Raw genomic sequence first — 25,909 nt, forward strand, 5'->3', positions numbered from 1 at the left:
TTTACCTTTTAAAAAAAAAAAGCAGATAACCTACTTAACTAGGTGGTTAAAAATTGCTTTCATACATATGTAGTCTTTGGTTCAAATCTCGATTAATATAATAAGCTTTCATACTCATTTTATATTTTTATATTAGCAATTTTTATTGTATGTTTCTCACTGTAAACTCATGGCCATACTTATGGTGCCAACGTAAAACCATGTGCCTGATGTTGAGTGGCTTGTTAATTGTGATCAGGACCATTCCGGAGGTTTAGAGCATTCTCAACCCATTCTCTAAAGTTGTCAAACCCATATAATATAGGGTAAATTTAAGAAAACCATCAAAATCACCTCTCCAATCCATTCCCTATTATATGGATGAGTTATATGGCAACTAAAGTAAATCCCTAAATATAGGGACTCATTTTTGATCCATACCATATAATATATCGCATATCTCCCAATCACCATTTACTATATAATAAGACAAAAGAGAAAAATATAATAAAGAATTAATTTATGGATATGAATAGGGAATAGAATGTGGAAGAATTTTAAAAAATGATAGATAAATTTATAAAATGGTGTTTTTTTAACTAAATTATAGAGAAAGTATATGGAATGGGATGTGAATACTCTTAGAAGACGACAAATAAAAATGGATCCCTTAAAACATGAATTTTTAACTTTTTATTAACTGGCATATGATACCTAAATGAGAAGAAGAAAAATATACGTTGTCTAGAACACAACGGATTTAGCTTTGGGTCAGGAGGCCGTAAGCACCTCCTCAAATATTTAGTTTTTTTAATATATAAATTTCTAATATTGTTAGCCCAAAGACCCAAGTGTATGTTTTTTTTTAGTGCCCCAACAGCTCCAAGTTAAATTTTGTTTTGAAAATAATAATTAAACTTAGTTTGTCTAATTGTCTAATCACTTTGTCAATTAGAAATTTGGTACTTACATGGAAAGAGATAAACAAGTGCATGCCATTTCACATTTTCGTTTTGTCGCCTTTTGAATAGTATTTTATTTTTTGATTTCGATTTCTTGTTTTTATTTTGGAATAAAAGTAATGTTAATTAATTTTTTATTTCTTTTGATTTGTATTGTTTACGTTTTCCTTGAAATATGAAAGGCATGAAATTTCTGTTTTCATTCGGCCGGCAGAAGAAAATAATCAGGTTCACATTTTGGTTTGTTTTCGGATGCATAGATATGCCAAGCTATGAGATCTCTTTAGAACAGCCAAGACTCGCGTTTTCCGGTGAGTCGAAATACTTGCCCAAGCTTCATGTCTTCGGAAACCAACATCCCAAAGCCAACGGTACTATGTCTTTCTTTCTTTCTTATAACTATATCAAAAAATAGATTATTATTTATTATGTAAAACAATAAGTTACCTAAGTAAGTAGCATGGTTTAACTTTGTTTTATAGTTAGTTTGAGATGAACACTAGCTATATTATTTTGTTGATGCTAATGATATGTGTTTCAGATTTGGAGCTGGGAGCTGACAAAGTTGATAGAAATTATCAGGAAATAAACGATTCGGAGGTCAATGCCGACAAATCTGACTCGAATCATGATCAGGAAATACATGACAAGATTATAACTGCGCTAAAGCTCTTAGCTTTCCGGGAGGAACATGTTTTGGTTCAGTTTTGGTCCGCTCATGTGGTTGGGAAGCGTCATTTACTTACAACCATAGATCAACCGTTTGGTCTTGGGGTAAACGATGAAAGGCTTTATTCGTATAAGCGGCATTCTGAGTACAAACCTTTGGTTTTGGACAAGGATCGTGAAGAAGAGGACTGTAGTCCTGCAGCTCGGGTGTTTACACGAGGGTTGCCAGAGTGGACTTGTGATTTGAGTAATTACACTTCGAAACAATTTCCACTACAAGAGTGTGCGGCTCGTTGCAATCTCCATGGATATTTGGCTTTACCAGTTTTAGATTCGATTACAGGATTATGTCTTGGGGTTCTTGAGCTTTTGACGTATTCGGTGTACAAAAGCTACGCTTATGAGGTTCGACAGTTTTATAGCGCGCTTAAGGTTTCCGTCTGCCCTCCCAAATTTGATGATGATATATCTCGCTCGCTCTTTCGTTTGCTTTCCTCATTTGTAAATTGTTGTTTTGCAGAAAGTAGATCTGAGAACCCAACAAGCATTTGATTGCCCTATTCTAAACGTGAGTCGGGTAACGGCGGATAGTGGTGAATCCAAAATAAATTTTTGGTGTTAACATGTTTCTGTTTTTGTTTTCGAATAAAGCTGATTTACGTATTCCCAAGGCGTTTAGTCGAGTCATCAAAATTATGTTAGTAAATAATCTAATCAAAACTTCACAAATGTTAGTCATCGTAATTTTTTTACAAATAATTTATGTCGTCTTGTAAAGTTTTTTTATGAAACAAATACATCAACCACTCATAAAATGTAACGACACAGAAATTTCTGAGAAGATTAATATGGACCAATTGTACACTCTAGGCAAATCCCACATCGATCGTGGACAGAAGAGATCATTGGTTCATAAATAATGACCCCTCCTCTTAAATCACCAACGCGTTCTGGCCTTAACACTAGTAGATGAGTGGAGAGCTCCATAGTTAAGCGTGCTCAAGTAGAAATAGTACTAGGATGGGTGACCACTTGGGAAGTCTCTACCATGACAACCAAAAACAAAGCGGACGCTATTGGTGATAAGAGAGGCGGGATTTTAAACAAATCCAGTAAAACTAATGACAACTTCAGTAATTATTAAGACCTAACAGTAAGACTTTTTTTCCATGTTTTCTTATAATCTTACAAGATTAAATACATCATTAAGGTTACTAAACTTCCATATTTTTCACATTATCAAGGCAATATATATATATATATATATATAGCCGCTGGCGATACAACTCAAATTTCAAATACATATAAGAATCTACAGCTGTCACTTGACATCTGTCCTTTGTGAGCAGATCAGATCCACCCATGGTGGCCAAAGTTCGATAATTTGTAAGGTTTTTATTGAATCATCCCTTGGCATGCTTGTGAGATGTGTTTTATTTACAGGTTCCTAATGAGCGCAGACAGAACGATCTTGATAAAATCTGCAGAATTCTGAAAACAATGTGTGACACCCACAGTTTACCTCATGCTCAGACATGGGCTGTATCCCCACACGCTGGTTTTGTTTCCCATAAAAAGGTTATACAAAAAAGCTGTAGCAGTTTTAACACTAGATGTGTCGAGAAAGTTTGCATGTCCACAACAGCTCTACCGTTTAATGTAAAAGACTTGCGCATGTGGCCTTTCTTGAAAGCGGGTAGACAAAACCACCTGGACAGTTCTTGTGGCTTTGTTGGCAAGGCGTTGTTATCCCGTGGTTCATGTTTTTGTGAAGATGTAACCAAACTCAGCGAAGAAGAGTACCCTTTGGTCCACAATGCACGAATGAATCGGTTGACCAGTTGCTTTACAATCTTCTTGCATGGTGTTGAAGCAAATGATGACTATGTATTAGAATTCTTTCTACCACCAGAGATCAAAGACAGTAACCAAGTACTGAATTTGATCCAAACTTTGAAGCAGATCATCAGTCCACTAGATTCTGGATTTGAATTGGGCGACAGCTCATGTATACAAGTTGTTGGACCACCTACAGAAGTCGGTAAATCTTTAAGTATAGACCCTCATATTGTCCAAATATCATCGATCACAACAAATAACAACAAACTTGAGACGGCTACATCTGATTCAGAGTCAATCATGGTAAACATAGCTGATAAAACCGAGCCTTCTGCAAAAGTTGAATCCAAAAAAATTTACGTGGTAGATGATATTACGCAACACAGCTTTAACGCAGTTGATGCAAAAGAAAACAACACAATGATTTCCTATCCCAATGCAAGTATGCAGAAAACGAGCAATAACATAACTAATGCAGGAGAAAAAACCAACCGTTTAAAACAAGGAAGGAAGCGCAAAATAGACTCGCTTACAATGGAGGCAGTTGAGAAACATGTTGAAAAAACAATAGATCAAGCAGCCAAGAGTCTTGGTGGCAAGTTAACTTACTTCATGGTTTATTTACTTATTGTAGTCCTTTTTGTCATTTTATTTTTTATAATGATATTTAGCCAAATTTGTTTTCTGTTTTTTTTCAAGTTAGTCGGACTACGCTGAAGCGTTTTTGTCGAGACCATAATATGCCAAGTTGGCCATTGCCAAAGCACAGCAAAAAAATTGTTCCTGTTACCAACTTAAAGCTGTCACCAAAGTTATCACCAAAGCAAAACTTGCAACCGGCTCCAAAAAAACGTTTTGGTATAGCTTTTGTTGGGTTCCTGGTGGTAGGGGTTAAGAGGTGGAAAAGTAAGATTTCAATGAAGAAAAATGCATTGCATAATGGGGATCTTCTTGCTGTGAGTGTGAGCACAGCAAAACCCGAATATACAATAAGCATTATAGACCCATATTCGCATGTTGCAGAATCTGGTCTTGTTCGTGCATCCCCAAAAGATAACGTGACAAATATCTCAGATACAAAGATGGTGACAGTTAAGGCAACTTTTAGAAAAGATATGATAAAGTTTCAATTTCCAACTTCATCGGGCCTTATGGAGCTAAAACAGGAAGTAGCACAAAGAATCAAGTTGAAGAGTGAAAGGCTTCGTTTAAAATACAAGGACGAAGACGATGACCTGATACTTCTTGCTTGTGATGTCGACTTACATAATCTTCTAAGGTTTGCAGATAATCACAGTACTATCAAACTGATAATCCATGATGATTGATTATAAGGTTATATTACTTCTACAATGAGATGTATCATGCAACGGTTGGTGTTACAAACAGAAGTTACACACGTTACATGAAAATTTGCCATCAATTTACTGTATCTTGTAAACTTATTATTTCATAGTAGATTTTATTAATCGGTCCATAGACCCAGGACCAGCAACACAAAAATAATGTCTTAAGTGACAACAACGGATGCATGGTAAATTATTCATGTTAAAATTTAGGTGCCACTTTATATCAATATTTCAACTTTTCTACACACACACACACACACACACACATATATATACAGTCTCTGATAGTCAAGCAAGAATGAATGACCAGTTTTGGACAAAGTCACAGAGCTGCTACAACTCTACAAGAGATATATTTAGCCAAGAAACATTTAAGAATTCTATCATCACTAATAATTTCAAAAACAGGATAAAAGCGGTTTGTGGGTGTGCTTGTGTGTATGTATATAATCATTAATCAGTTAACGTTAATATGATAATTTGAATTCACAGAGCATTTAAGAGGTGCTATTTTAAAAAATTCATCAGTATCAAAATGCATCAAAATGCTTTTCAACAGGTCCATAGGATAAAAGCTATGCAGTCGATATCGCTGATATATCACCGATATATCAGTGATATATCGGTTATCGGTCCCTTGGAAATATCAGTCAGAATATTGGCACCGATAATATCGATATTGACCGATATTTGACCGATATTAGTGTTTTAAGTCTTAATTATCAACTTTTAGTTTTCAATGTTAGTGTTTTAAGTCTTAATCAATTCTTACTCGCTATGATTGTTAATGTTTTGCAATTTGCAAAAGGTTAATTTGTTAATGGTAGGAGACTATACTGAATTATTAGTTTTAAATTGCTATATATATGAATTTTACATGATATTAAAATTACCGATATTCCACCGATATCTCACTGCGATAACCGATATCTCAGATATCGGTCCTTGACTGATATCCGATATTTTTCCACTGCTTAGGTTAAAAGTAGTTTCCACTTACCAATATAAGAAATCTACAATAAAAAAGGAAACGACTGGTTTTGTTTACAGAATAATGCCCTTGCACCTGTCAACAAATATGAAATAATTTTCAGCTAAATAATAGTCCTCAGCATAGTCTAAAGCTCAAACTATGACCCTTAGACCTTAGTTTAAGTCAATCTGTTCAACTTATCTTTTAAACCTAAAGCAGACGATTATCATAGTTATCAAAAGCGACAGCCTTTGCGCCTTGGCACAATGTCCACGCTACGCGAGGAATTGCACTTTATAATTCCAGGAGATGGTTCAGACGCAGATTCGGGAGAGCGGCCAAATTCTCTAAATTCCGGCTAGATTTCAGCCAGACTTCTACTCTCAGTTTTAAATCGCGCTCATATTGCATGATGCGCTTGTTGCGATGCTATTTCAAGTTAGGCCGTGCGTTACTTTTAGATTTATCTTAGCTTCTGTCCTCATAAATGGGGTATTTTCTTTTAAATTAATCTTAATAGCCATCACCATTAGTGAGGCACCCTAATAATAATAATCAGAAAATTCAAATCTTAATACACTCAAAACTCCAGAAAAAAGGGATTAGTTCTTTTCAAATCTTTATACGTTCAAAACTTGACAAAAAGGGGTTTGCTTTTATTAGTTATTTTGTGCTTTTTTATACGTTGTTTGACAATCTCATTCTACTTATATTTAGGCATGTTTCAATATTTTAGTACTTTTTTAATGACTAGCACATCGTGCACGTGACACGCTCGCATCACACATCGAATTTTTGGACAAAACGTATCAGAGTGCATTACGCCATTTAAAACCAAGTTTCTACTTCATTCTAAGGAAAACTACTTTTCTACACTACTACTCAAATACTGTTAAAACGTTTGGTACTAACTAGACGATATTAAGAGTTATATCATAGCTTTTGCATACTTTATATAAATAATAGAATCATTTTTCTACATAATATACTTTTTAATGTTTGTCATTGCGTACTTTCTTTATTCCAAGGCCCCATGCAAGGCCTATGCGCCTTGAGTGTGTCTGGCGCCTTTGATAACTATGACGATTATAACATCAATCACATAACAGCAGAGTGCAGACCCTGAATTCTAAATTAGGGATGAGCTGAAGCAGTACCGATTATTACACATTCTTGGTACCGGTGGTTCGGTACTGGGATTGAAGGCAAAATTCGGAAAATCATGGTATCAAAAGGTCAAAACTTGGTACCAGTACCGGTTCGGTACACTACCCATGACTACAAATATAATAATAAGGTGAAAACCCTAATCGATCATAACCTAATTGCAGTAGAAGAATATAAATCTAATAACGAAGGGAAGAGACGCCATACCAATCAGATCACGGACTGGTAACGACGGCGATGATCGCCAAAACGCCCCTACGTTCGTGGAGAAATCGGCAAAACCCTAACTTCGCTGAGAGAATTATGGGGTTTCAAAACCCGTATTTGTGTGTATTTTTATTCATGGAAAGATAAAACATTTTTAACTTTATTTTTTGTTTAGTGGAGTGGAGACTTTGGAGTGGAAGAACGAGTGAAATGGAAAAAGAAATTATATTAACTATTATAATTCCCTTGAGATATTTGGTTAATGTGCGAATAACATGATTCATTTCTTGATAAGCAGAAAAGAAAATGAAAGAATAAAATAAAAATGGTAGTGAATGCAACTGATGTTGGGCGGTGAAGGTGGTTGAAGATGGTGGGGGTGGTGGTGGTGGCGGTGGTGTTGACAAGCAGACGATAATGGTTGTCGGTGGTGGGGATGGGTGGTGTCGGTGGCAGTGATGGGTGAAGAGCAATGACTGGGGGTGATGGTTGGTGGCAGTGGCATGCCGTCGTTAATCGTTGTTGGTGGTGATGGGTAGTGGTGGGCAACGTGTAGTTGTGGTTCTGGCCGGGGTGATGGTTGGTGGCGGTAATGGGTGGCGGCGGTGGTGGTTGCAGTGTTGGCGATGGAGGTGATATCTGGTGAAAGAGGGAATGGAATGAAATGAAAAAAAAAAGGTTGATGAAATAAATTTGAGGTATTTTAGGGGGGGGGATGAAATGGACTAAGTAATAAGTTATTCTATTCCATTAACCAACCAAACACATTTCTTTTTATTTTCTCACAATTACCCATTCCATTACGCCTCTCATTCATGCATACCTAAATCCTAAATCCACCAAAATCCCAAATCCTCTAGAATCCCAAGTTTACCAAAATCCTAAATCCATCAAAACCCCAAGTCCACCAAAATCCCAAATCCATCAAAACTTCTACTCACAACAAGCGTAAAGATCTAGAAACTACTTCTCCAGATCTATCAAACCCACTAAAAATCCAATCAAACTAACCATAAACATACGGTTTTGAAGTGGATTTGTAAATTTCAAGGAATAATTTTACTAAAATTTTATTTAACATCAAAAACACAGATTTGAAGGTGATTTGGGTGAAATTTGATGGTGAAATGGTGTATAAAGGTACAGAAATAGTAGATCTAGTCTCTAAACATCCAAGAACTTCTCGCATCTTGATCAAAATTCGAAGAGCCTGTAACCCAAGAACTTAAATAAGTTGAGCCAAAGCCCTGATACCAATTGCATGCCCCGTGACTCTAACAATAACTCTGATTAAGCCGTACACGAGGAGGGCATAATCCAAATCGTACACCCGGATCTCGGATCGATTTGAGAAGAAAGCTAGAAGGCTAGAGAGATGTATACACAAAAAGTAGTAGGTGAATGTGTATGGGATAAATGCAATGGGTTGGAGATCGATGCCTTGGACACCCCTTGGGTATTTATAGTCCAAGGCTCCCGGCACTACAAAATGCCCATAAATGAGCGGTTCGAAGGCCTATTACATGAAAACAATATTTAATGCTAAACTAAAACATACACAAGCCTATAATATATTTCAGCCCTACAATACATTGTGCAACCCTATGGTTTCTTTGCTAAAGGTAATGAATATAATGTAAGTTTGTTGAGAAAATCATTTTATGGATTGAAACAGTCTTATAGACAGACAATGGTATAAATAATTTGATGAGTTCATGATAACTCATGGTTTCTCTAGAAGCTCGTATGACAATTGTGTTTATTTTAGAGAAACAATTAGCGTTAGTATCATCTACTTGTTACATGTAGATTATATGTTGATTGAGAAAATCATTTTATGGATTGAAACAGTCTTCTAGACAGACAATGGTATAAATAATTTGATGAGTTCATGATAACTCATGGTTTCTCTAGAAGCTCTTATGACAATTGTGTTTATTTTAGAGAAACAAGCAGAGTTAGTATCATACTATCATCTACTTGTTACATGTAGATTATATGTTGATTGCTTGTAAGGGAAAATATGAGATTATTGCAACAAAGAGGTTGCTAATGATGGAATTTGAGATGAAAGAGTTAGGAGAGGCAAGTAAGATATTGGGTATGGAGATAACCAGGGATATAGAGTTAAAGAAGTTAAAATTAACTCAGATTGGTTATATAAAGAAGATTCCTAACATTTATGTAATGGATAAGTGTAAGCATGTGATAACTCCTTTAGCAACTCATTTCAAGTTATCATTAAAAGATTCTCTAAGTACATAAGAAGAAAATTAGGTGTATACGGAGAAGGTGCCTTATGTAAACGTTGTGGGAAGTCTCATGTATTTGATGGTTTGTATAAGGCTAGATTTGGCCTATGCTGTCAACTTAGTCCGCAGGTTCATTGCAACTAGGACTGTTCAAAGGGTAAGACCCGACCCTTTTACCTAATACCCTACCCGGACCTTTTACCCTTTTAGGAAGAAACGTGGACCCTAGACCCTACCCTCTAACCAATAAAAGGGTCGGGTATAAATAAGGGTTTTAAGGGTCCAACCCTTTACCCTTCAAGATAGTAATCACATCTCATTTTTCTGCATTTACTAGTTTCATATCTCATAAATGACTTTAATATATGAATCCTAGAACAATTATACTTTCATTTAATAACATAGTAAAGTCTAACTTCGAAAGTTTATCAATCATTTGAATTGATGCAAACAATATTCACATTCACAAATTACTTGTAGAGAACAATTTAGTGATTTCCATATATATGTTTCCATTCAGTAGTAGGACCCTTATTTTTTTTTTCTTAGTAGTTGAAAATTTCTGATGAATCATATATGAAATATAAATCTCTCATAAATTTCATATTAATCGTGAATCTGGCGTATATCTATCTAGTAAATGGGTCAAGGGTTTGAAAAAGGGTCGGACCCTTGAAACCCTTTTACCCTTTAAGGTGAAATTTAAATACCCTTTACCCTACCCATATTATTTATTCGGGTCTAATTAAGGGTTTTAAGAGTCAGGTAACCGGGTTTTAAGGGTCTGACCCTTATCTTGCTCACCCCTAATTGCAACTCCTAGTAAAGCCCATTGGGAAGCTGCTAAATGGATTCTAAGATATCTGCAAGGTACAGAGGCATTGGGTTTGAATGTTGGTCAGTGTGTGTGGGGGGGGGGGGGGGGGTGGTTGAAGATGTGATAAAGGGATACGTGGATGCAGATTTTGCTACAAATCTTGATAAGGGGAGGTCAATCACTGGGTGATGTAGATCGTAAACAAGATAAATAATTGAACCTGTTGATTCACAAGAATACCAGGAAAAATTCTTCTAACTATCGTTGATTCACAAGAATACCGATAATCAGAAATTTACACACTAACACACACTTGTGATAGGGAGAAGATGAATTATATATATATATATATTTATCAAAAGGCAGTTAACACACATTTTTACTGTTCATTGTATTTGAAGCTTAATATATTGTACCGTATGCTTTCATGGTGGTACTTCTGAACATCATGCCCGAGTGAAACACACCGTCAGTTTAACCCACGTGGCCTCTTCTCACCTCACCGCCTATATCGATGATCTGTCTCTCATTGCCCCACCACTTTATATAAATGAGACCTGCAAGGCTGCAAACACATCTATTTCACCTTTCAATTTCTCTTTCTTTTGAGTTTGTTACCACCGCCAGCCTTTGGCGGCTCATCTTGCCTCACCATGAGCGTCGGTTTCCGTCAACGGCAACAAACAAGTCTGGAGGCTGGTCGTCGATGATACCCCTTTGGCGACTTAGGGTTTTGATTTCACCCAATTTGGGGTGAATATGATTTTTATTGATTTCAAACTGTGATGGTTTTATAAATGAGTTCTTTGCATGTATTTATTTCGTTATTTTTAGAGAGAAACAAGGAAAATGGGGTGTTTCTCCGGATGGCTCCGGTGGTGCAGTTTCTTGCCTTTAATGTGACGTTAGATGCAATGCACATGAGGTATTCGATGAAATGACAATCTGTCCGTAGCGCCGTAACAGGGTGTCTATTGTGACGACGGACCTACAATGTGCATTGCCTTGCATCTATTGTGACCTTATACGTGGTGTTTGATAAAATGAACTCTGTTCGTTTGGGTTTTAGAAAGGCCGAGATGGTTTACTGAGCCTAGGTACAGTGCACATGAGTTGTTTGGTTGAATGCTTTGATGATTCAGCTACACCTTTTGGGGCGATGATGATGAATCTTGGCATGGCAAAATTTGGTGCTTGGAAACAAACAACAATAATTGCAGCCATGTATAATCTGAGCCTTCATTATAACCTAAGAACACCTTTTAAAAGTGAAAAATGTTATAAATACAGTTCAATCCAATATATTTGTATAGAAATGCTTTATTGTATTGCCGTTATATTTTATTCATGGCTTATCATGTTATTAGAGTGAGATTGTTAATAGTTGTATCTTGCATATGTTTCTTCTGCTGTGTGTTACTTACGACAATTGTGAGACTGTATTTCAATGTACATCTCACTATCTTATTCAAATATATATATTTTTTTAATTCGGTTTAACAAACAACACGAAGCTTTCTCAAATTTATTTTCATGATGTGACAATGATCATGGTTCTCAGATTACATGAATTTTTACCATTGTCACATACCCACTCAACCGCGGGTACTAAATACTAGTTTTAATATATTTTAAAAAACTAACGATCTCTCAAGATTTACAGGAATATAAAATGCATAGCAAATTTCGAATGGGCCTCAAAACATAAACGGCCCATAAACTAGACGATTAACAAAGTCAAATAAAATATAAAATAGCTCAAGTTATAGCCATTTTAGTGAGGGCCCCTTTGATAAGCAATCTTGGGCTTCTTTGATAAGCAATATTGGGCTTCCAAATATAAAATGGCTTGCTCCTCCAGACTTTGACCCGCACCATTCCCTCTAGGTAGACAAAATTCGCCCTCGAATTCACAACAGACTGATCACTAGAAGAATCTCCATGATAAGGAAGCAAATACTTCACATTAAACACAACAAAACAACGAACGTGGCTAGGCAACTTTAGACGATATGTATTTAGACGATATGTATTGGGGTTTATCTTTTGCACAATTTCAACAGGCCCAATTTTCTTGGCTGACAACTTGCTGTATTCTCCAACTAAAAAACGTTCTTTAGTTAAAACAACCCAAACAAAGTCACCTTCTTCAAAACCAACATGCCTACGGTTTTTATTAGCGGCTTTCTTGTACTTCATATCGGCTTGGGTCAAATTATCATGAACAACCTTATGAACTTCATGTAAACCCTCCACAAAATCTTGGACTTTCTTTGGAACAAATTTAGAAATTGGAAGTGTCATTAAATAAAGTGGTCCACGGGGCTAGGATGAGTAGACTACTTGAAATGGGCTGAACCCGGTGCTTCGATTAGCAACATGATTATGAGAAAACACAACTTGGCACAGTTTCTGATCCCATGCTTTCAAACGATCATCGACTAAACACCTTACTAAATTACCAAGTGATCGATTAACAACTTCAGTTTGACCATCCATTGTGGATGATAAGCACTACTGAAGCTGAGTTGAGTATTCACCATCCTTCATAAACTACGCCAAAAGTGACTCAAAAACCGGGTATCCCGATCAGACACGATAGAAGAATGCAACCTATGCAAGCAATACACATCGCAAAAGAAAAGTTGTGCCACGTTAACAACATCAGTTGTCTTCTTGCAAGGAATAAAATGGACCATCTTAAAAAACCAATAAACAACAACAAAGATAGAATCATTACCTCTTTGAATACAAGGTAACCCCAACACAAAATCCATACTAATATCAATCCATGGCTGCGAAGGGACATGCAAAGGCATATAGAGTCCCGCATTAGTAGTTGTGCCTTTTGAAACTTCGCAAATACGGCTTCTATTAACATAACGATCCACTTCCTTCTTCATAGTAGGCCAAAAATAAAAAACTTGCACTAACTGTAAAGTATGATCACGACCAACATGCCCTTCACCAAGTAATTCCGTAATAATTTTCAATCGAATACTGGAATCAGGAATACATAGTTAATGTTTTGTAAAACACACTTAATTTCCACACCTTCTTATCATCTTTTAATGGCTTAATTATATAATAATAATGAATTTTAACTTGCTTTAACTTGATCTTAAAATGTTTATTATTTTGTGTAGGTTACAAGTTTTAAAGGAGAAAAGGTTCGAGTTTTGGTAGACATAAAAGGCTTTTATGATCAAGTTTGAAGACAAAACTCAAGGCACGGCCCAAGCCTGCTAGAGAAAAGCCTTTCATTCCATATAATATTATAACACAAAAAAGAAAAAAAAACCCTAAGCACCTTAACATCTTGTTGCGTACGGCAGAAGTACAAGAAAGAAAAAAAAATAACAAATCTTCAACCCTTGCATTATAGCGATCGGAGCAGGTGCACACAAGAGAGAGAAATAACAAATTAACAAAAACAAGTTTGTTAATTTGTTTGGTCGGCTGGTAAACAAGAAACAAACAAATATATTTTGTTTAGTCAAGTTGGTAAGCAAGTGGGAAGGAAAAGAAGATACAAAATTATATAAACCCCATACTCTTGAGTTCCGATCGGGAATGTAGTAAACCAAGAAGAAGAAAATTATTTTATTTGGGTTCTTGGTGACCAAGGGAAGAAGAAGGAAATCAAGAGGTTCGTTGGACAGCAGCTCAAGGGTATTTTTTTTTATCATATAACTCAACCACAATTAATAGTATAACACTCATTACTTTGGTTTTCTTGTTTATGTTCACAACTATATTGCTTTTGATCTTGAAAGTGAATTGTTTTTCACTTGAATTGAAGATTGAGTTGTGCTTGATTAATATTGATTATTTAATGAGTTTGATTATGAATTGGTTGAGTTTTATGATGGTTATAATAAGTATTTGCTGCTGTCCAAAAATTATGAGTGGCTAAACTTCTATGTTCTACATAGGTTAGATGATTATTGTTCGGTTTTGATGAGTTGATTGGATTGTTTAATCAATATGACTTGAATTGCTATTGAAAGTTTGGTTTAATGATGAATTAGGTTGTGTTTAGTGGCTGCCATAATTTTGATATTATCTCATAATCTCATACTTCGATTAATTGAATTGGTTTTTATTGATAGTTGTATGTTCAATTCTTTACTTTGTGTTTAGAGTTTGTTTGCGGTAAGATCAACCGTAGGGTTTTATTAAGATTATTGATTGATATAATTCAGCGGGTTAAGCATCTTCTTAGAGACCGAGATGTGATAGGAAGTAAAGTCGTCTCATTGCTTTTACTTGTTAGGATTAGGATTGCACGAGAGCGGGTTTGGTTCTTGTCAGGTTTGGGCTTGTGAGCGATTAGTTGGTCTAGTTTGAGTTAAACCAAATTGTTCCTCTATCCCTGGTTGCGTAATATTTGTTTCCATTAGTGTCGTGTGTCGGTGAACATAAAATTAAGGGACTCACAATGAAGCTTTAAATTTATAAAATGAAACTCCTAATGACACCACACACAACCGGCATGTGTACCGATCACAAGTAGTATAGACCTAAGAAGTCCAAGTATCAAACACAAGGACACGTGAAAACGTCTATGATCACTAAACCCTAGACAAGACCTTCCTAAGAATAATAATTTTTTTATTGATTTTTAATAATTAAACTACTTGACCTAAATTACTTTGACTAAATTAACTTAACTTAACGAAACTTAACGACTGTGACTGACAATGGAGAAAACGTCTACCTAGGTGAGAATCAAATTGAAGGTCTAACAAGCTAATGGATTGAATGATCTCACGACACCGGTATCTAAGGATAACACAACTAAGGTTCGCTCAACAAAGCTAGATCACCTTTCGGTCTCACTAACAAACCCTAACTTACACTTAATTGATTTTAAGAACAAATCGGGAAACGAATGCTAAGGTGTTCTAATGCCGAATCTCCTAATGGAAACGAATACTACACAACCAAGGATAGAGGAACAATTTGGTTTAACTCAAACTAGACCAACTAATCGCTCACAAGCCCAAACCTGACGAGAATCTAACCCGCTCTCGCGTAATCCTAATCCTAACAAGTAAAAGCAATGAGATGACTTTACTTCCTATCACCTCTCGGTCTCTAAGAAGATGCTTAACCCGCTGAATTATATCAATCAATAATCTCAATAAAACCCTATGGTTGATCCTACCGCAAACAAACTCTAAACACAAAGTAAAGAATTGAACATACAACTATTAATCAAAACCATACTACGTGAATATCGATTTTTAGCCACACATGTGGTCTGGGCGATTTGCCACACTTCGGCTTAAATGTGTGGCTAAAAGGTCTTTGACCATGTTTGAAAACCTTCTAGAATGTTTTGGCCACACATGTTATTCTTCATGTGACCATTCTATACCTACTCAGGTGCTTTTTGCCACACTTTGAAAAAAACTGTGACAAAATCTAGCCACATTATAAAAACGTGTGGCGAAATGTGACCTGCAGTCATAGTTTGTTTGATCTTTGATACACGTGACCAAAAACACATGCATTAGCCACAAATTGTGACATTTAACTAGCCACATGTTTTAATAGTGTGGCCAAATGTGATGAACAACTACTGTATTGATAAGAGATGTGTCTAAAAGGTAAAATATATAGCCACTTATATTACGTTGTGTGACCTAATGTCACATTTGTTAGCCACATTTTTAATAATGTTGCGAAATTTGACGAACAACCATTGTATATATTAGTAATGTGGCTAAAACGCTTAAAATTTATGGCCACTTATACGAGGTTGTGTGACCAAATAGTAGTGTAGTTTTATTTTTCCTAAGTTTTTTATTGTTTCTGTGTGGCTATAAGTGATAAATGGTCACACTTAAATATTTTTAAGTGTGTCCAAATTTAATTAATGTCCACATATAAGATGTTGTGTGACCAAAGAGTATCTTAGTTTTATCAGTGTGTCCAAATGTAATTAATGTCCACATATAAGATGTTGTGTGACCAAAGAGTATCTTAGTTTTATTTTTTCTAAGTTTTTTATTGTCACGGATACATTTATTATGTGTAGCTATAAGTGATAAATGATCACACTTAAATATTTTTAAGTGTGTGTCCAAATGTAATTAATAGTCACTTATAAGAGGTTGTGTGACCAAAGAGTATCTTAGTTTTATTTTTTTTAAGTTTTTTATTGTCACAGATACACTTATTATGTGTGGCTATAAGTGATAAATGGTTACATAAAATATTTTTAAGTGTGTACAAACGTAATTAATGGCCACTCGTTGATTTGACGAGTGGCTAACGCCATCATTGTCTTTCCAGTTTCTTGTGCCGCCAATTTCAAATTGTCAGGGAGATGTACTGCCGGCGTCAGACAGTGATTAAATACCAGTCACAATCCACAATCACAATCACAATCACAATCCACAATCACAATCACAATCCACAATCACCTTCTTCCGATTAATTTCCGATAATGGCTTCAACATGGATCGAACGTAAACCGGGTACTCATGCCCCCATCTACTACGACCCCACATTCTTCACCATTGTTTTCCAATTTTCTTCTGGCGCCGTCCGGAAGAATCAAAGGTTGAGGTTTGTTGACTATGTCCACCCTCAAACCTTCACGTACCAACAACTTAACCGAATGGTTAGGTGGCTTGGGTACACCACTGCTGACTATTTCAGCATTGATATGGTAGTCCCGGGAATCGAGGTGGCGCACATTGAGTTGAACTCCGTGGGAGGACTTCAAGGCTGTGTCCCTTTATGGGGCATTCCATACTCAGGTGAACCTTCGCCTCCAAAGGCTTAAGGACTCCACCTACACCTCAGATGGTATGTACGACAAGATCATGCCCTCTCATACTCCAGAAGAGAATCCGGATGTAGATTCAGATATGGAATCTGATGGTAGGACTCCAGAAGCTAAGAATCCGATGGATGTAGATTCAGATATGGAATCGGATGCTAGGAATTAGTTTTTTGTAATTAGTTTTTCTATATTAATGTAATGTTATTATTATATTTTGGTATTAACTGTAAATGTTATTATTATATTTTGGTTGCGTATTTGAAGCGTAGTTGATGTTGTTTTTTTATAATAACTTAAAATAGATGTTAGTGTGAGTGAATAACAAAATAGACCTAAAATTTAATTTTTGGTAGTTGAGACAGTAATTTATTGTAGTTCAGTTGATTTTAGCCTATCTAGTAAGATATGCCAGTTTTTTTATTTTAATTAACTTGAATGTAGGCTATTATTACATAAATATATTTCCAAGATTTTTGACAGGTATTTAAAGCGTACAAAAGCATGTGATATACTAGTTTATTTTTATTTTAATTAACTTGAATGTAGGCTATAATTACATAAATATATTTCCAAGATTTTTGACAGGTAGTAGGTATAAATGTAATTAATTTCCAAAATTAATTAGCTTCTGTGCGTTTCCAAACCGTGTGGAAACCATTTTGACAGGTAGTAATTAGTATGCAGTTATAGTGTGTTATACACTCAACAACCAACTATATAACAACAGAGACTTTAATGACTGCAATAAAACTGGTGACTGAAATTTATTACACTTTTATATATGTTATGTGAATTCCAAACTTGGCTAAGCAGAAAAAATCTAAGGTTTCTACAGATCTTACACTTCACAAAGATCTTAGATTTTGATAAAATCCTTTCCAAAACTCAATGCCATCACCAAATCTTAAATTAGGTTACTGGTGATGGCATTTAGTTTGTAAGCGGTTTTTCAAAACTGAATTTTATTTGTTTAAAGGCTTCTTCAAAGTCTGGAGGGTACAATTTTGGTATGCAGGTTAGTGAAAAGAAGGGCATAATGGTCTTTTTTTTATAAAATGAGTTGATAATGTTTTGCAGGAAACCAGCTGTTGAAAAGTATGTTGAAACATAACCAAATAGAGGTTGTGCAAGAAACAAAACCATCAAACGAGAAATGATGACTGTCACCGAACCATGAACACCCTAGACAACATGATGCATTTTTGGGCTTTCTTTGTATTAATGTAACTTTGATATAGCACGAGTGAGTTATGAGTGTAATGACTTTATTGATCTTACTATGGTACACTACAAGTCAATTGTGACTTTTATTGATGTAACATGATGTATGTTTGAACTTGACACCAATTGACCAAAATATTCAGAAGATGAAATGAATTCAACAAACCGGCCTGTACGTATAAGTAGTAATAATATTAAAAACAACCAATATTTCTTTAGTTTGAATTAATAAGTACAAAGTAACGAATGGTGATATCATGTATCACAACTAAATTTAAACATTATTTACATATAACTAACCGAACGAACACAACTGCTGGGTCGACAACCCCGGCATCGGTGTCAATCTCCATTACGAATAGTTATAGGCTTTTTCCCGAGCCTCCAATCATCTGGGGACTCATAACGAAGCATTTGATTTGGTTGTACAAGTGGCAATGTATTACCCTCATGAGGGAAAGTTACCGTACTAAATTCCTCATTGACCTCGTCATATGAATGCCTATAATTCTTGGGTGGAGTCATGAGGACAACATGCTTTTTTCTATCCAGCTGATCTTGAACACAAAACACCTGGCGTGCTTGCGAGGCCAATATGAACGGATTATCCTTGTGGCCAAATTTGTTTAGGTCGACCGACGTGTAACCAAGAATATCATGTTTGACATGTTTACAGTCAACCCATTGGCACATGAAGACCGGAATTCTTTTAGTATGATAATCTAGGACCCATATCTCTTACAAAACCCCAAAATAAAAGTTTTGTCCATAGGTCACCACGTCTTTTTTGATGTGCATGTCATCCGCCTCTACACCAACCCCGCTGTTCTGGTAAACTCTACCATCATGAGATTTTGTACGAAATTCAAAACCGTTGATGTCGTATGAGTCGTATTTGTAAACGTTGCGGTGTGCTCCATGTGCAATCTACTTTACGATTTCCGATACAGAACTTGGGGAGCCCGCTAGCTCTCTTTCAACCTGAATTTCATTACAAGGATTAGATTCTTCACCTACATTGCAGAAACTATAAAAGAATTTTAAAAATTATAGAAGACTTAATAAGTTGATCTACCTTGTCGCGTAACCAGTCACCAAACTTTAAAGTATGCTCCTTCTCCAGCAATGCTTGTCGTTTACCATGCATTTGGTTTTTCAAAGAGGTCTTGTGTTGTCTGCAAGTAGGAGTATATATAATATATTGTGAATATATATATATTTATATATGTATAATTTAGAGTATATATGTTAGTAATACTTACTCGATATACGGCGCTATTTCAGGCGTATTCTGCAGCACATAGAAATGTGCTCCCTTGAAAAGATCAGGAGAAATTTCAACTGATTTAACGCATGTGACAGGAATTGTCTCCCCATTATCATCATGCTTATTATGTGGAATACCAACAGTACTCTTGATGTTTTTTTGGTATTCGCTCAGAAACTCGATTGTTTCTACCGCAATGTTCTTCTCAGCAATGCACCCTTCTGGATAAGTTTTGTTTTGCACATGCCCTTTGATAACCTTCATACACCTTTCAAAGGGATACATCCAACAAAAGCATGATGACCCACATAATTTTATTTCTCTTACAAGGTGCACGGTTAAGTGAACCATGACATCAAAAAATGATGGCGGAAAGTACTTCTCTAGCAGGCACAGTGTAACTATTTGCTCTTCCTGCATCTTATCAAGCTCTTCTACAATAATTTCTTTGCTACAAATTGACTTGAAAAAAAACAAAGCCTGATTATAGAATTTCTCATTGGTTATGGCATGATGGACCGTATTTCAAGGGGCAGAAACTGTTGCATAAGCATGTGATAATCATGTGATTTAAGGCCTTGTAGCTTCCTTTCTTTAAGATTCACCAAACTAGAGAAGTTAGAACAATACCCTAGTGGAGCCTTCAGTTTATACAGTGTTTCAAGAAACATGTCTTTTTCTTGCGCTGATAATGTGAAGCATGCTGCAGGCAGTTCTGTATTGTTGCCTTTTGCTTTTGGTTGCAACTCCTTTTTAATCCCTAAAAACTCCAAATCTTTTCTAGCTGCCAATCTGTCTTTTGTCCTACCGGGAATGTTCAGCAACGTCCCGACAATACTTTCTACCACATTCTTTTCAACATGCATCAAATCAATACAATGTTGGAGAAGTAAATACTTCCAATAGCTGAGCCGTTGGTACCATATGTTGAGCTTCTTCCAATATGGCTGCGGCGTTGTGTTATACCTTTTCCTCTTACTCCCACTTAGGGATTCAGATCCCTTTCCCCATTCATTGTTAATGTTTTTGACCTCGTTTTATATCTCTTCTCCTGTCATAGGCTCTTTAGAGGTTCTCATCTCCTCTTTTCAGTTGAACGTCTTTGTTTGTTTTCTGAAAGGGTGGTCATGTGATAAATACCTTCTGTGGGCAGCATAACTCTGCTTCTTTGTGTGATAAAGTCGAACACACTGAGTGTCGCCCCGACACACCACACAACCTTTGAATCCACTGTAAGAGCAACCACATAGTGTACCAAGAGCAGGGTAATCATTAATCGTTCATAACACAACTGCACGTAGTGTAAACATTTATTGTTTATATGCATCATATGTTGGCTCCCCGACCTCAAATAAAGATGCTAGATCGTTAATTAAAGGCTGTAAAAACACATCAATATTGTTTCCTGGCACTCCGGATATTAATAAGGAAAGCATGATGAATTTTCTTTTCATACACATCCAAGGTGGAAGGTTGTAAATGACTGCTAAAACAGGCCAGACACTGTGGTTTCTGTTGCCTCTATGTACGTAGACCCCATTAATGCAAATCCCTAGACGAAGATTTCTTGAATCGCTTCCGATGGTATCGGAGTACCTGTCATCTATGGCTTTCCATGCTGGTGAATCTGATGGGTGGCTTAAAACACCGGGTTTATTGGTACTCGTGGCGTGCCATGTTAAATTCTCTGCTGTGGTCTTTGATTGAAAGAGGCGCTTGAATCGTGGAATAATGGGAAAGTACCACAGTACCTTAGCGGGCATGTTTATGTATGTTTTGTTAGTCTTCTCATCCACCTTCCACCTTGACTTGTTACAAACTGGACATGCTTCCAAATCCTTGTAATCCTTATAGTAAATAATGCAGTCATTGATACACACATGTATCTTTTCGTATCCTGAGCCCATTGCCTTCATCATCCTTTTGCCCTCATACATATTATTTACCATTTCGTTATCTGCAGGTAGCATCTTTTTCAACAATTTCAGAAGTTCATCAACGAACTTATGAGATACCCCGTGCTTGCTCTTCAAGTTGAGAAGTTGTACTAATTCAGACAACTTGGTGAAGTCAAGACATCCTTTATATAGGGGCTTCTCAGCGTCAACAAGTAGTTGTAGAAACTGTTTATACTTCTTGTCGCATTTGAAATTGTCTTTTGTAGCATTTACCATTTCTACAGTTTCACAGGCATCTGTTGGAATGTTGGTGTCAACAAACCCAGTATTATTATCATAATTAGTTGGAATGCAGGTGCTGGCAAACCCAGTATTATTAACATAATTAGTTGGAATGTTGGTGTCGGCTTATCCATGTTTTATCCAAGTAGTATAATTGTTATCAATTACAAACCTGTACAAGTGATGTTCTACATCGTCTACACTAAGAGATACGTAGTTCACACACCAAACACATGGACATGAAACAGAAATTGGTGGTGATGTCTCCTTGCAATTACGAACTGCAAAATATAGAAATGCCTTAACACCATCTTTATATGCTTTACTGCACATGTCGCCTACTGACATCCAAGACTAATCCAGCTTCCAAGAATTTTTTTATTAACTGTGTCATCAACGATATATATATATATATATATATATATATATATATATATCAATAAATGTAACTGACTAAAATCAAAAATATTTGGTACTCACATGCGATTAATGAAGCTGTTTGGTAGGATTGAGATTGATGAGAGTTCAATAAATACACTAGCAGATCATTTATTAGGGTTTGGTGATATTGTGAGATTTTATTTGGTCAATACTAATTGATTTGGGAGTCTTCCAAAAGATAACTCGATTAATTGGCGAGTAAAAATGAAAATTTTAAACTTCTAAATTTCGTTATATAAATATTAGAAGAGGTTGTATTACGTTCTCAGGGAGTAGCTCAAACGGTTGAGGCGCTTGTGATTAAACATAGATTGCAAATATCGCGAGTTCGAAACTCAGGAGGGAACATATTTTTATTAATTTTTTATAATAACCTCATTTTAATGAAATAAATACACTGTGATTTTGGAAACACTCAAACTAAACTACTCATTAAAAGGCCTTTAAATGCGTTCAGAAACATAAAAATACATCATAATAGCTGGTCTAAAATCAAGTTTCATAGCTTTTAATTACAAAACTAATTAAAAGCCCTAAAAACAACAAGAAGCAAATAAAATATAATATCTTCACTTTTTTTTTTCTGATTCAATCCTTGAAGCTACATTCCTTGCAAGTTGATCCTCTAATGACTTATTTTCCCTTATCAAGATAGGAATTATGTCTGTACATCTTGTGCACACATCAGATCTTGTGGACGAAACACAATCAGACCATATAAAAAAATCACATTTTTTGCCCTAAGTTAAAAAAAATATAGAGTTTATGGTCAACAATTGTAGATGAATTCCAACTTTATTTGCAATTTCACTAACCTGAGACGCACAATTGTAGAACCTCCGACCTGGATTTTTGGTGGTTTTTGATGTTCTTAGAATGGCTTCTTGACCACAAAAACAATAAACCTGAGATCGATTGCTTCTGTTACTGGATGTGGTGGTCCTCGATGAGATTTCTTCCATGGTGAAAAAGGAATTTTTATTGAAAACAAAACTAGATATATAAGTATATATATAGGAGGGTTTAGAAAGGAGTTGTTGTACACATGCGTGTTACTAGCATTTTAGGATATTTATATATGTCTTTGTACAGTAGCGTGTTGCAAGCGTAATAGACTCTTTTGAACAAATATATAACATATTTTATTCTAATTGATTACACGCATTTTTAACAAAGAAAGATTATAACCATTAATCCATATTTACCATTCATCAAAAGATGCATCACAAAAAGTACCATTAATTACAATACATAAAACATGTTAAGAAAGCATTTTAAGATAATCCATATTTACCATTCATCAAATGATGCCATACAAAAAGTACCATTAATTACAATACATCACAAAAAAACCAAGACCCGCAAAGCTAACATCACCATCACTCCGCCTTGTCCACAGTGTCCGCCCCCATCTCCTTAAAACTCATGTTGGTTGACACCGTAGTTATGGTGTCAACCAGGGTCTCACACACTGAGTCGTAGCATTCAGACTGTTGTTTATGATAATCAGCAACCATTGCTCGAAACTCATTGTCGTCTTCAAACAACATGATTTTACATGAGTCGAAGGTCTTTGTTTTTTCGAATGCGAGTCTTGACCTAATCGCTTCGACTGTCTTCAACAAATTGTCGTCTTTCTCTTTCTCAAGATCCATCTTTGTTTTCACAATGGTCTTCACGGTTTTGTCAGAAGAATACATTTTTATTATATTTCTGAAACTGTTAGTGTGATTGAATAACCAGTAACTTAATGTAGTTAAGTTTGATTTGTAGTAAGATATAGTAAGATCTAGTAAGATATAGCTTAACTTTAATGTAGGCTATCATTACCATAATATTTTTCCCGACATTTTTGACAGGTGAGTATAATTGTGATCAATTAATTTTGACAGGTGATATAAATGCAAGTAATCTCTAGATTAAACAAAAACACATGAGACAAGTTTGTGCGTTTCCCAAGCGTGGGACACCCTTTTGTTTTTTTTTATTACAGAGTTACATTCGTCCGGTTGCGTTTCACAAGCGTGGGACACCCTTTTATTTTTTTATTACAGAGTTACTATTCGTCCAGTTGCGTTTCCCATGCTTGGGACACCCTTTTGTTTTTGTTTGTGAGCCTTTTGGTTATATATACCTACACCACATTTGTGAAACTCATATACCTATATAATTTTAAATTATTTTTTTAGTTAATAATGGATTTGCTCATCATCATCATCATCATCATCATCATCATCATCATCCAGATCCTACAAGGCTGCCCTCAGAAGGCATATCGAGGCTCAAATCGAGATAGATAAAGCTTGTCGGGAAACTCTTACTGAAGAATTTGTAAAGACTAGCAACAACTTGGATGCCAGGGATGTCATTGCAAAAGTTCTTACTCGAATGCCCACTAGTACTATCCGAGATCTTGCTGTTTTGTTTATGGTTGATGTAGGACAGAGAGAGCTTGATGAGTTAAAAATTTTGGGCAAGGCAATTCTTGAACTGAATTGCTCAATGGAATTGAAGTTGAAGTTTCTTATGTCACTCAGAGATTAGTATGTGATGGTGTTTCATGAGTGTTTATGATGTAGTGATGGTGTTTTTTTTATATGTGTCACCCAGAGATTAGTAGTAATAAAATTTGTATGTTTGTGATGGTGTGTTTATATGTGTGTTTTGGTAATAATAAAATTTTTATGTTTGTGTTAAAACATTGATTCAACATGTAACTATTATCTTAAAGTGCATTACAAGCTGATAACAGAAGACTAGAAATCTCCATAAGTCCATATCATAACAAGTATCTTAATGTACATAGTAGTCAGTTTTGAAATCATTCAAATTTTTTGTTGCCTTTTCTTAAGTTCAGCAATCAACTCTTCTCCGGTTAAACGAGTGTCCTCATTTTCATGGAATAGCAGTGCTTTCTTGATAAGAGTATTTATGTGTTGGTTTATATCCGAGAGGAGGATTTTGCACAAATACTTTGACCTCAACCATCTTAGGTGTCTTTGTTGATTAGGGCCTTCCTTTTTAAGATTACACCCCCATGGTCTCTTCCCATCATATTTCTCCATGTGTCTCATAGCAAAAATACCACAATCTATTCCATTACTTGTTGTTCTCCATGTCATCTTCAATCTATTGATTGTTGCTACTTGGATTTGCTGAGTAATGGGGTGTTTGATTGTTTTAAGATACATGCAAAAGACGTTTCTCTACACAAAATATAAAGCAATTTAAGTATTTTGACAATTTTTATAACATGTATGTATGTTTGTTTGGGTTAAAGGTATATATGTTTACCAGTATATCAGGAGTCTTTCTGTATCTTTCTTCAAAATTCTCTCTAATTGCTTTTGATTTGTCTTCTAAGCTTTTAAACTTTGCATCAGCTGGTATTTCTTGATTTGAACTGTTGTCAAGTAATTCTATCACTCCTGTTTGAAGATTGAAGATAACCACAAAGAAATTATCGTGTTGTAGAATTGGCACGAGCACTATAGCAACCTCCTTGAGTGATAGAATTCCACTCCTTGCCATTTGTGTTTCGATGTTGTCTGAAAACAAATCCAATCTTTCTTTGTCTGTGTAACCCCTTGACTCAGCATAATGGTCACTTGTCTGTATAATAATTAAAATGCAGATGATTAAAGCGTTTATTGTGTGTTTTCTAATAGTACAAACAAAATAGATTAATTTGTACCAGCATAGTGCTTGAAGCAAAGAATCTGAACGGTGATGCTGCATATTTTTTCTTTTCTTCATAGTTCATTACTTCAATGAATGCATCCATTGC

General features: G+C 35.6%; 2 protein-coding genes across 2 annotated transcripts in view; one reads left to right on the top strand and one right to left on the bottom strand.

The window, feature by feature from the left end:
• LOC143547071 (protein NLP7-like) overlaps positions 1-25,909 on the bottom strand; it is a 139,138-nt gene that overhangs the window by 48,542 nt on the left and 64,687 nt on the right. The gene's annotated exons all lie outside the window — the stretch shown is intronic.
• Positions 1,133-4,938, top strand: LOC143547067 (protein NLP6-like). The gene is made up of 5 exons (XM_077038578.1): positions 1,133-1,312; positions 1,483-2,042; positions 2,131-2,178; positions 3,054-4,048; positions 4,153-4,938. The coding sequence occupies exons 1-5, from the start codon at positions 1,204-1,206 to the stop codon at positions 4,775-4,777; spliced, it is 2,337 nt and encodes a 778-aa protein (XP_076894693.1). The 5' UTR covers positions 1,133-1,203; the 3' UTR covers positions 4,778-4,938.

This window comes from Bidens hawaiensis, unplaced genomic scaffold, assembly GCF_021521415.1.
Source record: "Bidens hawaiensis isolate Kalapana, Puna unplaced genomic scaffold, B.hawaiensis_p1.1 tig00014593_1, whole genome shotgun sequence".
Classification (NCBI taxonomy): domain Eukaryota; kingdom Viridiplantae; phylum Streptophyta; class Magnoliopsida; order Asterales; family Asteraceae; genus Bidens; species Bidens hawaiensis.

Bases quoted from the DNA above. Each gene is read 5' to 3' on its own strand.
- LOC143547067 (XM_077038578.1), top strand. From the start codon at position 1,204: ATGCCAAGCTATGAGATCTCTTTAGAACAGCCAAGACTCGCGTTTTCC. The intron at 2,043-2,130 runs GTTTCCGTCTGC...GTTGTTTTGCAG, and splicing joins AGTTTTATAGCGCGCTTAAG to AAAGTAGATCTGAGAACCCA. The intron at 2,179-3,053 runs GTGAGTCGGGTA...TTTTATTTACAG, and splicing joins TTGATTGCCCTATTCTAAAC to GTTCCTAATGAGCGCAGACA.